This window comes from Adiantum capillus-veneris, chromosome 2, assembly GCF_014529385.1.
Source record: "Adiantum capillus-veneris isolate H3 chromosome 2, ASM1452938v2, whole genome shotgun sequence".
NCBI lineage: Eukaryota > Viridiplantae > Streptophyta > Polypodiopsida > Polypodiales > Pteridaceae > Adiantum > Adiantum capillus-veneris.
This window is the reverse complement of record NC_140932.1, coordinates 9,667,942-9,684,957: the sequence shown is the minus strand read 5'-3', so window position 1 is coordinate 9,684,957 and position 17,016 is coordinate 9,667,942. Positions and strand designations below refer to the sequence as shown.

Below are 17,016 nucleotides of genomic sequence, written 5' to 3'. Positions count from 1 at the left end.
GGAGGTTGTTGATCAAGAGATACTAGAATCAGATATTTTTGGTCTTTCCCATGTGCAACCAGTTCCAGCTTCAGAACCAGTACCGGAAGAATCAGATCAGGCTGATTTAAGAACCAGTACCAGTATGGTCCAGCCAGAGTGGGAATCAGTTCAGAACCAGTATGAACACACTTTCTAAATTTTAAGTGGCCAACGATCAAGTGTGTGCCAGTGATAATTATTACAAGGATGGGTTGCAGTCTTGTCCAATGCATGTTTGCCACGACAGCAACGGCGCACACAAGTCTAGGAGCGGCGAGTGGTGGAGCTTTTATGGCGCGAATACGTATAACAGTCAGGAGAGTTAGCATTTTTCCTCATAAATCTCCTGCGCGACGCTTTCCTCCTGTCAACCATTCGCCATCGCCGAGCTCCGAGGTTTCTTCACTACAACCGTAAACTTCGACCTCTGACGAAACAGTTCACTGTCAGACAGCCTTACCAACGACACCAGGAAATGGCTTTAACACAAGTAAGTCCTCTTCGCCTTCGCGTGTTTCATCGTCGTCGACCTCACAGTGTATGGGTAGAAGGAAACGCTCAGAGAAGATGCAGGAAACTAAGGCTATAGTTGCTGAGGCAAAGGCAAGCCTTCTTGTTATTTCATACAGTAAAATCCAAAGATATGTCTTTACTGATCACGCAATGACTCTGCTACAAATCTGGGATTTGCGAGTTGTGTTGCAAGCCACAAGGATTGCTTTTCAGGCAGATATTATTAAGCAAGTTCTTGATTCCTTTGATGTTGAAACTAGCAGTGCTGTGATAAATAATAGGAAGGTGTCAGTGACACCAGAAGCCATTGCATTTGCATTTTGGATGCCTAATGAGCCCAAACCGTCTGTGGCAACTGCACAGCAAATAAGTACTGCTCTAAAGGAGGACGAAACAGCTAGAAAGAAGCGCAAGGCAAGTGCTCAAGGAGTTCTAGTAGCAGGACTGGAAGCTTCCGCTGCTTACAGATTTGTCGCCGAAGCAGTCAGTCTTAAGAATAACCCAACGTATGTGTCCGAGAAATTATTTGCTATGTTGTTGGCCAAGATACTAGATCCACAAGTCCATATCAACCTGTGTCAAATACTCTCGCATAATGTACTCCAATAGACTGTCAAGCTGAAATCTCAAACTGTTTTCAAGGCATGGTATGTCTGGCGATTTCTGTATTGGGCTACTGTTGCAGATGTTAATGAGCAGGTAAAGCAGGCATGGAGTGAGCAGCCCATTTCTGAACCAAAGAAGATTGAACTGTCCTCAGAAGACGAGGAAACGGACAGTCAAACGATTTCCAATGACCTGAAAAGGAAGGCCACTGCAGAGGAAGCTGGCAGTTCAAAGAAACCAAGAATCACACTGACAAAAAGCAGTGAATTCTTGAAGCAAATCGAAAGCCAGGTTAAGGCAACAAGCACTGAGAAAACTGTACCTGATCAGTCAGTTGTCAAACATACAGTTGCTACTGGATCTGGGAGAGATCTGGTAAAGCCAGTCACTGAGGCGAAGGTACCAGACCAGTCAGGAGACAAAGGCAAGAATCAACTGGATAAGGGGAAAGGTCCAGCGACCTCAACGTTGTTTGAAACAGTTCCTGCCACTTCTGGAAACCCTCTGCAACTGGTTAAAAAGGATAAGTTGCAGCAAATGCAAACTCAGCAATTGAGAGGGCATCTCTTGCTCACCAAAACGGATTATGCAACTCTACCTTATGTAGCTCCTGTGGCAATATATGAACCTGTCGATTCTGATCCACAACCACGGTCAAAGACAGATGTTCAGTACTGATGCAGTCTTCTTGGAATACCATTGTCAGTTGTATGGGACAATTGGTGGAGGCTGCTGGATCAGAAGACGAGATCAATAAGCTCAAGGCTGACTTGGCAGAAGCACAACATCAGATTGCAACACTCCAGAAAGCCCAGGAAATGCAGAAAATACAACACAGTGTATTGGAAGCTCAATCAGAAAGAGCTCAGGAGTTGTTGAACAAAAAGCTAGCCAAGGTTGAGTCTGAAATTATGATCATGAAGAGTCAAAGGAATGAGGCATTGAGAGTTGCCGAGCGAGCTGAAACAGGGCTCAGAATGAAGCGGGCAGAATTCAGGAAGCTGCTAATACACCATACAGCTCTGAAGCATTCGCTGACTGACAGATACATCTACAATAGCTTGTCTGAAATTTTAAACCCCGCAGGCAATGCTGTTTTTGACTTAGAAAATTTAAAGTCCTTAATGGAAAGTCTGCAGAGTGATTTGCAGGACAAGATGGGTGAGTTCAATAATGCTCTGATGAACCAAGCCATAATGGATTATATTGAGCAACAGACTTCCGCGGATGAGGAAGGAGAAGATGAAGAAGATGAAGCTGATAAGGAGGAGGATGATGAAGAGACTGGGCATACAAAGGATGATGATGATGCCCACCACCATCTCCACCCCCAGGACCTGGTACTGGTGGGATAGGGCCAGATGAAGGAGGCCAGTCACAGCCAGACCAACCAGACCAGACAGAGGGACAACAGGAAGGACAGGAAACAGAGCACCAGTCGGGTTATCAGCAGACTGAAGAGCAGCAGCCCGGTAACACTGAGAATCAGCCCACGGATCAGTCCCATCACAGCAGAGAGGCTAAAGGGAAAATGAAGGTTCAGGATGAAGGACCAGTGAATGATCATCAGCATTCACTGCAGCTCATTACCTTGAATAAGCATCTGAGACATCAACAGGCCTCCATCACCAGACAATATCTGGAGGATGATGCTCTCTGAACTGATTTAGAAAGGCTCCAAAGACTATATGTGGGAGCCAGGGAAATGGTAGAACATTGGAAATCTGCTGCTTTCCATGATAAAGAAGCTTGTAGACTACCTGCGCATCCCAGTATAGTTCAACTGTTGGAACGAGTTCCGGAATGGATACTCAATGCTGATGAGAAAGTGGTAAACCCGCACTGGCAAAGACAGTCTACTGTAGATTGTCAGTCTTTAGCTCTAGAACTGGAACTTCTGTTGGGTAACAAACCAACTTACCGCTGCATGAAGGATGTTCTGGTACAACTGCAAACTGCCAGAGGTGTTTTGGACCAGAGAGTGAAAGCCATCCTGGAGGACCAGACAGCCACTAGCAGAGGACCTCAAAGGCGAATGTCAGTGGGAGCACAGGCAACTGCTCTCCGAACTCTATTCCAGCTAGTAAGAATTACTAGGAAGATAATGCAACAAGAAAACCAGGCAGTCCTGAATTTCTTGGAATTTGTGCCTGATTCTCCAATTCTCTTGTATGCTGTTCCGGCAAGAGAAACTGAGTTGCCAAGATTCTTTCTAGCGCTATATCCTCAACATCAAGAACCAGTTGATCGACTCACATATTTCAAAATAACTGATGAGCTTCGGGATTGGTATGAGTGATCAACTGTGGAATGGAAGACTTGGCAGACATTGCTCAATGATGCTCTTCAAATCAATGACATCCAGGCAATGAAGGAAGAGCTACACCAGATTCAGCTGTGTATGGGCCAGTGGAAGATTTAGGTTAGAGGATTAACTAGAATTACTAATCAGTTACTACAGCTCACGGTCGAATCTTCCAAACTGCCTGAGAAAGACATTGCAGCAAAGCCGGGTCTGGCACTGCAGTACAGGGAGATGGCTGAGATTCTTTTCGAAGCTCGTGTCAAAACAAATCAGCCTCTTCCAGAAGGATGGATCCATACTGCTTCGCATTGTCATAGATTGGCCAGAACCAGACTGAGCAAGGGCAGGCGTACACTCTATGATCTTGACACCAAAACCTATCATTCTCTCACACTTTATGAGGTAGAGATGACCACAGACCGGCGGGATCAGCTTGAGCAGGAGGCCATTAACCGATTGATTCAGAAGGAGAATGCTGATGCTGGAACTTCTCAGGCACCAACCCGGTCAAAGAGAAAAGGCAAAAGGAAGACGGTCCAATGGAAGGATACTGGGTAGTTCTATCTCAGAATTCAGGGGCGACTTTTCTTCTCAGTAGGCAGGGAGAGGTGACAGCTCCACCTTGGCCTTTTCAGTTGCCTCTCGCAATCTGTGATCTTTCTAGAGCTCTGCATCCTTCACCATCTTCTCAATGTAAGACTCTGACAATACATCAGAACCAGACAATGGATTTTTCAGTCTCACATCAGAATTAGACAGGAGAATTTTTCAGAAATTTTGGAATCTTGCCAAAATTCAAGAAAGAAGGGAAGGATGTGGACGGCTGGATAGCCACCATGTGGGAACGTGTTCTTAGAAGATGGGCAGCGAATCACTTAGTAATTACTAGAGTAATTACTACAGTAAACCCGAAGTATATAAATAGGGCCCATTACATTGATATCGGGTTGGCAATTGTAATCACTTGTATTAGCGCTTTGGACTATAATTGCACTTGAGCATCAGTGGCAATATTATTGGCTATACTTTTTCTCTGTAATCATATTCGCTGTAATCTCAATCATGGTATATATTTCAGTGATACTTACTTCTCAACAGTCTTCTGAATCTGAACTTTATTCCAGTCTACAAGTCCGACTCTTATTTCACTATCCACAATTCAGTCTAGTCTCTGATTTCTGTCTAGTCTGCTGTTTGAAATCTTTCCACACTAGTAGTTGAAATCCTTCAACACTGGAATTAGCTGTCTCAAGAGATCAGCTCCAATTCCAGTGCCTCTGGCCACGCTTGATACCAATTAATGGCATCACTGGTAAGATACATGGCTGCCGTCAAAAGTCTGTTATTTCCTGTTTTCTTAGTTGTCGCAAAGTAAGCATTAAATTGATGCAACCAAGAATGAATAACATTAGCATCCATCTTACCGTCATACTTACTAAACGTCAACTTCTCAGTGACTGGATTGTTGGAGTATGCATCTCTACTTGTGCTACCTGATGAACAACCCACATCCTTGATTGGCTCGGATTTCGAGGTGAGTATCTATAGGTGAAACCGGCCCGTAGGGCGGTAGGCGTTGGCTTTCACCCGAAATTCTTTACTTTAAACACACACACAGAGCACTTTGTAAAGGAGACCTGTAACAGGAATTAACACTTAGTCACACGGCTCGGAAGCTAGAATGCTCCGAGCAGACGCCGACAACCTGTAGGCCCCAAAATTGGCGCCCCTTTCGGTATTTCTTTATTCTTTAGGAGGGTAAACTACAAGGTAAGGTCCTGGGAATCCTTCACGTGTATCCACCTAGATACCATTTGATTTGGCCAAATTTCGGCAGCATAACAACCCCAAAACTTGCGCGAAACCAATTCCCCTGCTGGAACTCGCTTGCACTGTCGTATACCCTCTGATTCCTGTCCAAAAACAGTAAATTCAGCACGCTGTATTTACTGGTTTTTGCCCTGTTTTCAGCCCCAAACAGTCCCCTAACTGTCCTTTGGTAGTGGGGCACGGTTCCCAATGATCCTGGCGTCCGTACGGCTGAAAAACAGTGAATTTACAGCGCATACACAGCGCTGATTTTGCACCTGTTCGGTGAGGTTATGACCCTCACCAGTGCCTGCTTTGGAGCAGCAGCTAGCTACCCCTGTTTCTGCTCAAGGAGGCTCTTGCCTCAGCACAAAAGCATGAACCCACACAACTGTACATCAGTCAAATGAGTAGCCCTCTTGTGGGGCATCACATAACTGCACGTAGGGGAGAGAGAGAGCAGTGTGTAGTGTGCAGGGCATCACTCCTAGCACCACACTGTACATGAGAGGGAAAGAAAGCACTCCATAGCTCTTAACCTGTGACAAAAGCTGAAATGAGGCCTCTCCCAGCATAAAAATCAGCGCCCATTTTTCTGCAAGAGGAAAGTTCACGAAAAGTTGACACTTGGCGCATTTACAAGCATTTGCCCGTTTCGGGCTTGCCGCTTAAAAATATCCTGACCGGTTGCCCAGTTGACTTCGCGGCAGAGTTATAAAATGTTCCCCTAGTCATACCGAAGGTAATGACGCGAACACATTTCACGGCCCAAAATAGCAGTTCCCTAAAATTTAGGAGATGCTTCCGTTGGGTTCCCACTGGTCTTCTGACCATCTATCCTCATTGGAGCCGCATCCAAAAGTGCAATGTGGCCCAACTGTCGGATACTTTTTGTTGGTAGTCCCACCTTGACTTTACGCCTTAATTGAGTTCACTTCCTAGTATCCACCAACTTGCTAAGTGCGACGGGGGGACCTATATGATCTTGCTCTGAGCCTAGACATCCTCTTACCATACGAATTCCAGTGCCGACCACTTCCCGTCTGCGGGTGAATCTACCGTTCACATTGGCCATACAATGTCCGACCGTTTGCTACTTCAAAAAGAGGGTCTCAAAACAAATAAAATAAACCCCATTGGAAAGAAACTAACAACCAAGGTTAGCAGTTGCCACATCTCTGTGACATGGTTAATAACTGCCACGTCCTCGTGACATACCCCCCTCTTGAAATCGCAAACGTCCTCGATTGCATACCATAAATACACGCCATTGATGATCTTGTGCTATCAACACTCTTTTATCATTGCATGTATCCACAAGAAAGGTCGTAACATACATAGATACAAATGACTTAATGAGGCCTTCATACTTTTGCCATTTCCATCTATAGCACTGAACTCATATGTACATTTGATGTACTAGCTCTATCATTACCCCTCCTTTGCACACGTTGGGTTGGGGCATAAGTAGGCTGTAACCCAAAGGCTTCAAGGTAAAGCTGCAATACATTTGGTGACTCTGACAGTTCATGCTCTTCCATCCACTTTGCATCCATAGGCGGATAGTTCTTGAACTTCACCAAATAACGTCTTGCAACTTGTCCTTTAACTTTTCTGTCCTTGTGTGCCAAAACTTGCTCAGGTACCAGGATCTCATCAAGTTCCTCAACTTCTGGCCGATCCTCAACTGGCATATCTTCTGGCACATCACCCACGAAGGGTCTTAGAAGACTCACGTGAAACGCATTATGAATCTTCCACGCATCAGGCAGTTTCAGCCTGTAAGCCACATCGCTGATCTTGTCAAGCACTTGAAAAGGCCCATAGCAACGCATGCTGAGCTTAGGAAACAGCCGTTCCTTGCCCTTCATCTTCTTTAACCTTGCCTTTTCGAACCTTAAGAGAACCCAATCACCAGGTGATAGTAGCAATTCACGACGGTGACGATCAGCAGCCTTTTTCTGTTTTGCCTGAGTCTTCTCTAAGGCAACTTTAATCTTCTTATACATCTCATCCATGTTCTCAACATATCGATCTGCCTCAAAGATCTTGTCCTTTGTGTGCAAAATGGGAGGAACCTTTTTGCCGCCTTCAACAATTTCAAAAGGTGCTTTGCCAGTAGACGAATGCACCGTATTATTGTACGCATACTCAAGCATAGGCAAATACTGTTCCCACTTGCCCTTATTATCTGACATATAGCATTTCAGCAGATCTAAGACAATAGAATTGGCCTCTTCTGACTGTCCATCAGTTTGTGGATGAAACGAAGACGAGAACTTGAGCGTAGTACCCATGTTCTCAAACAATCCTCTCCAGAACAAACTGGTCATGCGAGGATCACGATCACTAATAATCGATTGTGGCATACCATGGTACTTAAACACATTGTACATGAACAAGCGTGCCATCTGATCAGATTTTATCTTCTTCCTGACAGGGATAAAATGGGCCTGCTTGCTGAACCTGCAGATAATGGTCCATATACCATCATTCCCTGTTGGTGTCCTTGGAAGATCAAAAATAAAGTCCATAGCAATGCTTTCCCATGGCTTATCCGGAATCGGGAGTGGTTGTAATAACCCTGGTGCCTTTTGCCTGCCAAACTTGACCTTTTGGCAAACTATGCATGCTCGCACAAAGGCATCCACATCTCTCCTCAAGGTAGGCCAATAGAAGAACGTCTCTACCGCTTTAACTGTTGCATCAATGCCACGATACCCTGCATACGGTGGGACATGACTCTCTTCCATGACCTTATGTCGCAGTGGCCTAGTGACACAAAGTCTGCCATGCATCATCATAAAACCATCTCTGAGGAGGTAGTGCTCATGATGTTGCCCCTCTTGTAACTGTTCAAAGATCCTTGCAAAATCTTCATCAACAGTATACTGTTCCTTCATGTCATCTAACTCATGATGATAAGGAATTGACACAGCTGAAATTTGTGGCTTTCTTGATAACGCATCAGCCACAACATTCTTCTTGCCTTCCACATGCATAATCTGGAAGTGGAACATGGAAAGAATGTTCGCCCATCGCATATGCTTTTCGGATAACTTTGACTGTGTCAAGAAGTATCGCAAGGTCTGATGATCTGTTTGGACAACAAAATCAGCACCTAAGAGGTAGTGCTTCCAGCTAGAAAGCGCATGAATCACGACCAAGAGCTCTTTCTCATAGACTTGCATAGTCCTCTCTGGCCCTTGCAAAATTCGGCTTTCATAGGCTACTACCCGTCCATCTTGCATTAGCACTGCTCCGATGCTACTGCCACACGCGTCACACTGGACCACAAATGACTTCCTGAGATCTGGCAGAACAATAACTGGATCTGAAGTCAACTTTTCCTTTAAGAGACTAAAAGCTGAAATCTCTTTTTGGGTCCATCTGAAAGTGACCTCTTTCTTTTGCAATGCGTGAAGAGGCGATGCTATCTCTGCAAAATTTCTGATAAACCTGCTATAATAGGAACACAATCCCAAGAAGCTTCTGACATCGTGCACAGTCTTCAAGTCTGGCCATGTCTTGATAGCTTCGACCTTTGCGGGATCCATTCTTACACCATCCTTTGAGACTATGTGGCCCAGAAAGTGGATCTCTTCGAGGAAGAATTCACTTTTCTTAGGATTGACAAGTAACCTGTGACTGCGCAGCTCTTCGAACACAATGGTCAAGTGACGCCTATGCTCCTCTTCATTCTTCGAATACACAATCATGTCATCGAAGAATGTTCCAACAAACTGTTGATGCGAGTGGAAAATCCGGTCCATCATTCTGTTGAACGTGGCAGGAGCATTTGTTAGCCCAAACGGCATCACTAGAAACTCATAAAGACCAAATGTCGTTCTAAACGCAGTCTTGTGCACATCCTCTGGGCTTATACGAATCTGATGGTACCCACTCTTCAGGTCTATCCTGCTGAAAATTGCAGCACCCTCTAAACGATCGAGAATATCATCAATGCGAGGAATAGGGAACCTATTCTTGATGGTATTCTTATTCAACGCACGGTAATCAATACACATGCGCCATGAGCGATCCTTCTTCTGCACTAGGAGCACTGGGGAGCAAAAGGGTGAAGAACTAGGCTGAATCAGCCCCTTCTCTAATAACTCCTCAACCTGGCCCATAATCTCTTTCTGTTGCGCCGCACTAACCCTGTAGGGAGGTCTATTTGGTGGGCTACACCCTGGCACCAAATCTATCCGATGGTCCTCAGGTCTCTCTGGCGGCAATTGCGACGGTAATGAATCAGAAAAACAGTCACTAAACTTTTGCAAAAATGCTGACCTTTCTTTATCTAACACAGATAAATTTGACTGATCCTTATCTGAGACATCACGTGCAAAAATCAAGTACACAGAAAGATGATTCTTTATTACAGAAGTGATAGCAGAAGCAGATACAATAGGGACTGACTCTCCTTTAAGCTTTACATCCAAGATGTGAGTTTTGCCCCTATGCTGTACAGTGATCTTTTTGTTGTAGGCATCCAAGACTCCATGCACTCGGAACATCCACGGGATCCCCAACAAGGCGTCACAACCTTCCAGCGGCATGATGTAAAACTCTTCAGTGTCCACATACGACTGAATATGCAGACGCAGTTTTCCAATGATGGGAGTAACACACTCTGAGTGGCCAGGACATGCCAACCCTGCCTCTGCTGTGTAGCCCATCTCTTTAGCTTTGATGCCAAGCTTCATAGCTAACTCTGGTGAGATGAAGTTGGCTTTGGCACCTGGATCAAAGAAGATGAGTGCCGTCTGATCTCTAACTTTACCCCATGCCCTGCATAACTCACTGGCATCTGTGCTAGGCCTGTCACCCACCATGTTTGGCACTAAACCTGCCGTGGGTTTAGGCTTCTTGCCTTTCTGGTCTTCTTTATCCTCTGAGTCAGCTGGCCTTTTCCTTTGTGGACAATTTATAGAAATATGACCAGGCTGCTCGCATATAAAGCATTTGTTCTCAGCCATTAGGACCTTCTTTTCCTCGAGCGACTTGCGCACAAAAGGCTTCCTTTTCTGTTTCTTTGGCTGCGCTCCAGAAGTCCCAGCTGAATCCTTGTCTTTGGTGGCCTGTTCTGACCCCTGTGACGCATCAGGAGCCGTCTTCACAAAGGGCTTCTTCGCTGAATTTTTCTTTTGCTGCCCTCCTTTGTCACTGCTCGGAAATCCACTGTCCTCTCCTTTCAACAAGGCAAGACCAGTGTTCGCAACTTCCATAAGCTGAGTAAGGGTAGCCACTCTGTTCTTTGTACAGTAATCACGAAGCCCTTTAGGCAGCCCACAACAATACTTCTCTATCTACTCTGTCAGTGGCACAAATCTGTAGGAGGTCACTGAGAGTAATGCTTTACAAAACCTCCTATTGTACTCCAGCAAGCTCTTGCACGAAGCTGAAGTAAGCTGGTGCCAATCTGTCAGGACGTCGGCTTCAAATTCATTGGATAGCCAAGCAGATGCAAACATTTGCTTGAAGTAAACCCAAGTGGCGGGTGCCTGTCCTTGCATTAACAATGTCGTCCACCATGTAAGCGCATTGTCCTTTAAGAAAGTGGCAGCTTTCCTGACCTTCGAGGCCTCTGTAAAATTCCCTCCCGCATAAGCTGTATCAAACTGCTGGAGGAAAGTAAGTGCCTTGGTCTTGTCCTCGAAACCACTGAAGGTACTGAACTTTACCGCTGCACCACCTTCTTTGTAAGCCTTCGGCTTCTCTAGTGCCCCCAAGTTGTCATACGGGATGGTCTGCAACATGGGCACTGTACTAGGCATGATCGGCACATGTTGGCCATTCACATTTTGCGTCAGAGGTGCGATATTTGGCTGCTGTCCAGAAAAACCAGCCATGCGAAAATGACCCTGTGGCACCCCAAACTGGCCTTGGTTGCCGTGGAAACCTTGCTGCATGCCGATAGTACCATACATGGGGTTTGGCATGATGCCTTGCATACCCCCGAACACTGTTCCTGGCATGTACGGCTGACTTCCAGACGCATAACCAGCCATACTTTGGAACACTGATCCACCTCTGAAATACCCAGGATGTACCGAGGGTGGTGGAAAAACCGAGTGCATAGCCTGGTATCCAGCTCCCTGTCCATTCAAGGCAGCATGCTGGTTCTGAAAGGTGGCGGGCTGAATTGGCATAACCTGTGGAATAGGCGTTCTAGCCACCTGTTCAAGCACGGGAGGAACCTGCTTTGGAGCCCCCGACTCCGCAGCATGCGAGTGTTCCCTTTCCTCCTGCGCCTCATGAAGTACCTGGGCTTGAGCTTCAACAAGCTCCGTACGCGGCGTAGGTTGCCTATTTTGCTGTTGCACTGGTGGCGCTTGCAAGAATTCCATAAACCTCGGATTCTGCACCAGCTGCGAAAAGACATTCACCGCGGCAACTAACTGAGTCTTAAACGCATCATCCTCAAGTTGCCCTGTCATAGAGCCCTGTACTACTGGAGGGACATTCACGTTGACAGGAGGTACAGACTGACGTGGCCGTGAGCTCTCGCCAATCTCAAAAACCATAGGAATCTCCTGCCTGTCCTTTGGAGAGGAACCCTCTTCCATAATTCCCTTCCCCTTGTCGGCCATAGTGTAATCCCCGTGTTCTTGCACTGTGTGTCTTTACCCTGAACAATCCAGGCTCACTCTTTGAGGAAAAAGTGATTGAGATCCCGGCAATGGAACCATGAAACCGGCCCGTAGGGCGGTAGGCGTTGGCTTTCACCCGAAATTCTTTACTTTAAACACACACACAGAGCACTTTGTAAAGGAGACCTGTAATAGGAATTAACACTTAGTCACACACACGGCTCGGAAGCTAGAATGCTCCGAGCAGACGCCGACAACCTGTAGGCCCCAAAATTGGCGCCCCTTTCGGTATTTCTTTATTCTTTAGGAGGGTAAACTACAAGGTAAGGTCCTGGGAATCCTTCACGTGTATCCACCTAGATACCATTTGATTTGGCCAAATTTCGGCAGCATAACAACCCCAAAACTTGCGCGAAACCAATTCCCCTGCTGGAACTCGCTTGCACTGTCGTATACCCTCTGATTCCTGTCCACAAACAGTAAATTCAGCACGCTGTATTTACTGGTTTTTGCCCTGTTTTCAGCCCCAAACAGTCCCCTAACTGTCCTTTGGCAGTGGGGCACGGTTCCCAATGATCCTGGCGTCCGTACGGCTGAAAAACAGTGAATTTACAGCGCATACACAGCGCTGATTTTGCACCTGTTCGGTGAGGTTATGACCCTCACCAGTGCCTGCTTTGGAGCAGCAGCTAGCTACCCCTGTTTCTGCTCAAGGAGGCTCTTGCCTCAGCACAAAAGCATGAACCCACACAACTGTACATCAGTCAAATGAGTAGCCCTCTTGTGGGGCATCACATAACTGCACGTAGGGGAGAGAGAGAGCAGTGTGTAGTGTGCAGGGCATCACTCCTAGCACCACACTGTACATGAGAGGGAAAGAAAGCACTCCATAGCTCTTAACCTGTGACAAAAGCTGAAATGAGGCCTCTCCCAGCATAAAAGTCAGCGCCCATTTTTCTGCAAGAGGGAAGTTCACGAAAAGTTGACACTTGGCGCATTTACAAGCATTTGCCCGTTTCGGGCTTGCCGCTTAAAAATATCCTGACCGGTTGCCCAGTTGACTTCGCGGCAGAGTTATAAAATGTTCCCCTAGTCATACCGGAGGTAATGACGCGAACACATTTCACGGCCCAAAATAGCAGTTCCCTAAAATTTAGGAGATGCTTCCGTTGGGTTCCCACTGGTCTTCTGACCATCTATCCTCATTGGAGCCGCATCCAAAAGTGCAATGTGGCCCAACTGTCGGATACTTTTTGTTGGTAGTCCCACCTTGACTTTACGCCTTAATTGAGTTCACTTCCTAGTATCCACCAACTTGCTAAGTGCGACGGGGGGACCTATATGATCTTGCTCTAAGCCTAAACATCCTCTTACCATACGAATTCCAGTGCCGACCACTTCCCGTCTACGGGTGAATCTACCGTTCACATTGGCCATACAATGTCCGACCGTTTGCTACTTCAAAAAGAGGGTCTCAAAACAAATAAAATAAACCCCATTGGAAAGAAACCAACAACCAAGGTTAGCAGTTGCCACATCTCTGTGACATGGTTAATAACTGCCACGTCCTCGTGACAATAGGACCAACTCTTGCATGCGTTGGTCTCTCTGCGCCTCTCACTCTAATTCCATAGCCGCTCGCCTTTCTTCGGCCACTATGCGTTGAGCTTCACGTGCTTGCTCCATGGCGGCGTGTTGCGTCTCTTTTCTAGCATCATGTCCATCATCGACTTGACCAAAGCCTCCATAGGATTTGGTGCAATCCGTGGCGTAGATGGGGATGGGGGAGGATCAGGAAACAATCCTCTTGGTGTAGAAACTTAGTGTCTTCACCAACTTTACTCTCATCACCTTCAAAGTATCCATTCCACTTCAGGTGATGACCATACATTGAACTTGGGTTCTTGAGGTTCTTAAGTTCTTTAGCTTGCAATCGGTGTTTGAGAAGGCTTTTCTCTTACCCGAGCTCGACTCTTCCCTACGGGCGCACCCCTTGGCGGCCTTACGCTCACACCAAAGTTGCTTTTTCCCACCTCACGTCGATTGGCCGGCCGCTAAGTGCACGGTCCGCTCTCAATGAGTGAAAAGAGGAACAAGGGGAGGCTGGACAAGCCCTTCTTTCTTGGGTTTCCTGTCACTTTTAAAAAACGCGATTAGGAATCGACACGCCCAAGTGGACTTGGGTTACGTGCGACCGCTACAAGTAAAAAAATTTCTTGTGCTTCTTTCGTTGAGTGATACAGAACACTACCAAAAACTCTGATACCAATGTAAGGTGCAACAACAGTGATAGTGCTCAGGATGAGTGCTCTGAACAGTGCTCAAGGGTTCCTTTTACTTACAGAAGGGAGAGCCTTCTGTTCTTCTTAGAGAGAGAGAGAGCAAGTGCAATGATCACAAACAAAGTGAGTGCTACTGTGAATGAGAGTGCTGAGAGAGAGAGAGAGAGAGAGAGAGAGAGAGAGAGAGAGAGAGAGAGAGAGAGAGAGAGAGAGAGAGAGAGAACGACACCAGACGGTTCTCAAACCCTCCTCCAAAGGCTCCCCTCTATGGCGAGAGAGATCTATGCTATACATTGCACAAATCTCTGGTACACTGGTCTAGATGCTGTGAATTGGATGATGACCATGTCGACGATGACGATGGATACTATGACGATGACAATGATGGTGTCGTCGTCAAGTCCAGGATCTGCAACGATGGCGACGAAGGTGTCGTCGTCAAGATAGGGAGTGCGATGACATGTCGACGACGACAGCGTCAATGCTGAAAACTGAAAACGCTAGATGTTCTGCTACTGTGGTGGCACTGCGGCTTGGATCTGTAACCGTCGATTCTTCTTCTTGAGAAAAATGCTCTGGCTCCTGTCGAGGTGTTGCTTGATTGCTGGGTGCCTGCCTCCTTGTGTCCCTGCTTCTTCTGCTTCTACTGAGTGCCCAATGGGTTTCTTTTATAGATCTTTAGCAAATTGCCCTACTTACGTTTCCAACAAAAGTCATTAATAAATAAGTGAAAAATGTGTACTTTGGCAAAAAGGGTTCTATGCTCTGGAAAATGCTCATGATGGGTATTGAATGTCGTGCTAATGATAATGCTGTGTGCAATCAGAGGATATGCAACTAGAGAATATGCAACTATTCTAAGTGCCTGGACATGCACGGCCTGCGCACAGGCTCACAAAGATGCCAGAACACTTCCTAGACTAACCTGAACCCTTGACCTGAGATAGCTTGTCCACATGCACATAGGGTTAGATGTGCACGTGACACTAACTGTCGAGAGGACTCAAGTTCTAGGCGGGCATATCTGTCTCTGGGGAGGTCCCACAAGCGGTGTAAAAAGGAGACTGATCTAGTAAGTGCCTCAACCACTAGTGGGGGGCAGCTAGCTTTGCTCGAATAATGTCATGTGGTACTGAAGCCTTGGCTCTAATAAGCCGTGAGATCATAGAGATTAGAGGCTTCTCCATGTCTCCCCATCCATCAGTGCGACCCGACCTCCCGTGATGGTCCAATGAAGGCCCCCATATCTGAACTCCATAGAGCAATGCGGAAGCCACGAGAGAAATGAAATGATATATTAACGTCTTCAAAAGGCCAAAATGACCTATGAGACCATCAGATACAAAGTGGTGAATCTAATACAATGTCTGAAGTACAAGTACAAAAAAGTAGTACTGAATGTAAAAATGAAAACTGAAATTGAAGTGTGAAATGTGAAATGTGAAATGTGAAAATGTGTGTGTGTGTGTGTGTGAGAGAGAGAGAGAGAGAGAGAGAGAGAGAGTTCCGCTCCCAGTGCATGTCACCCGTGCCTGTTTTGGTATTTCATTCTTGATTGATGATCACAAAGTACAACTGCCGGGAGGTGTGCTTTGCAATTGACTTCCAAGCTGATCTACTAGAGCCTTGCCCAGGGCATCACTTATAAAGGTTACATGGGCCCCTAAATTGGACGCCCCAGTTGTTTTTCAGACGCTAAAAACAGGACCTCCAAAAGCTGGCCAAAACTGGCGTACTGGGGTGCCACGTGGCAGTCTGCAAATCGTGGTGGCAAATGCGGAAAGCAGTGCCACACGTCAATTTTGTAGTTCTTAGGTCCAGTTACTTTAGGGCCGGGTGGTAATGTCTAGTGACTTTAGGCATCCAGGGTTGCCACGTCATCACAATTTGTAATAGTGCAAGTGTGTCATTGCATGGAAGCAGCTATATAAATCCTGTTACCAGCTTTGGATAACGTCCATACTGCAACAATCAGGGTGTGGCTGTGTGCCATGCTTGATGGTATTGTACAGCTCTAGAGCAGCATGACCGTGTTGTAGAGCTTTCAAAATTGAAAGGAGATGTTAAAAGTATGGAATCATGGGTTTTTTGCAGAAGTTTTTATTATTATGCATTTGTCAAGATGTATCTCTAGTAAAGTGAAACTTTTATGGAAACTAAAAAGGTGCAAAAGCAAGCTCTAAATCATTAGGGAAGATTCCAAGAGAGTGAAAGAGACAGTGTTCATATATGTTGTTCCTGGAAGCAGCTGCATAAATTTTGCTACCATGACACATGCAGGACAACTTTCATCATGTAGTGTTCAAGCTTGTCGTTTCATGGAAGCAGCACATAAATTTTACTACCCAGCGAGGATAACTTCTATCTTGTGGCAATCAGCGTGTGGGTGTTTGCAATGTTTGTCAACCTTGCCTCTAGAGCAGCATGAGTTTGTTTTAAGCTTTTAATGTGTGGGCGCAAGCCACGATCTGATCTGGTTCGAGACTCCTAGAATTTAAAAGAAGTGAACGTACTTTCTGCCCTACTGTTTGAGACTAATTCTTGGATATAACAGACAGCGGAGCTGGTTATGGACAAGCTTTCTTTCAAAAGGCAGACAGAAGGTTCGTCTCTCTGTAAGGGGGCTTTATTTATATGGTGGTGTTGGAACAGGAAAGACCATGCTAATGGATCTCTTTTTTGAAGAACTGTAAGTGTGAAGTTTTCTTGGATTCCTTTCAATTGAAAACAGTTACCATGTTGCTGTGTCCAGACTCCATATGGCACGTGTGGGAGTTCAGTTAATATGTGCATGTGGGTGTACTTTTTTTTTTCTCATTTGGGGGGGGTGGGGAGGTGTGGAAGGGACCCTCTCAAGAGCTGATTTAGCTGAAATGTGCCTCTT

The 17,016-nt window shown here is 46.0% G+C and overlaps 1 protein-coding gene across 2 annotated transcripts in view; it reads left to right on the top strand.

Annotated features, from left to right (window-relative positions):
• LOC147462357 (uncharacterized) overlaps positions 1–17,016 on the top strand; it is a 121,598-nt gene that overhangs the window by 39,925 nt on the left and 64,657 nt on the right. For both annotated transcript variants that reach the window (XM_086483675.1, XM_086483680.1), the window contains exon 4: positions 16,687–16,821. In XM_086483675.1, the coding sequence (XP_086339801.1) occupies positions 16,687–16,821 (135 nt within the window). The remainder of the gene's footprint in view (positions 1–16,686; positions 16,822–17,016) is intronic.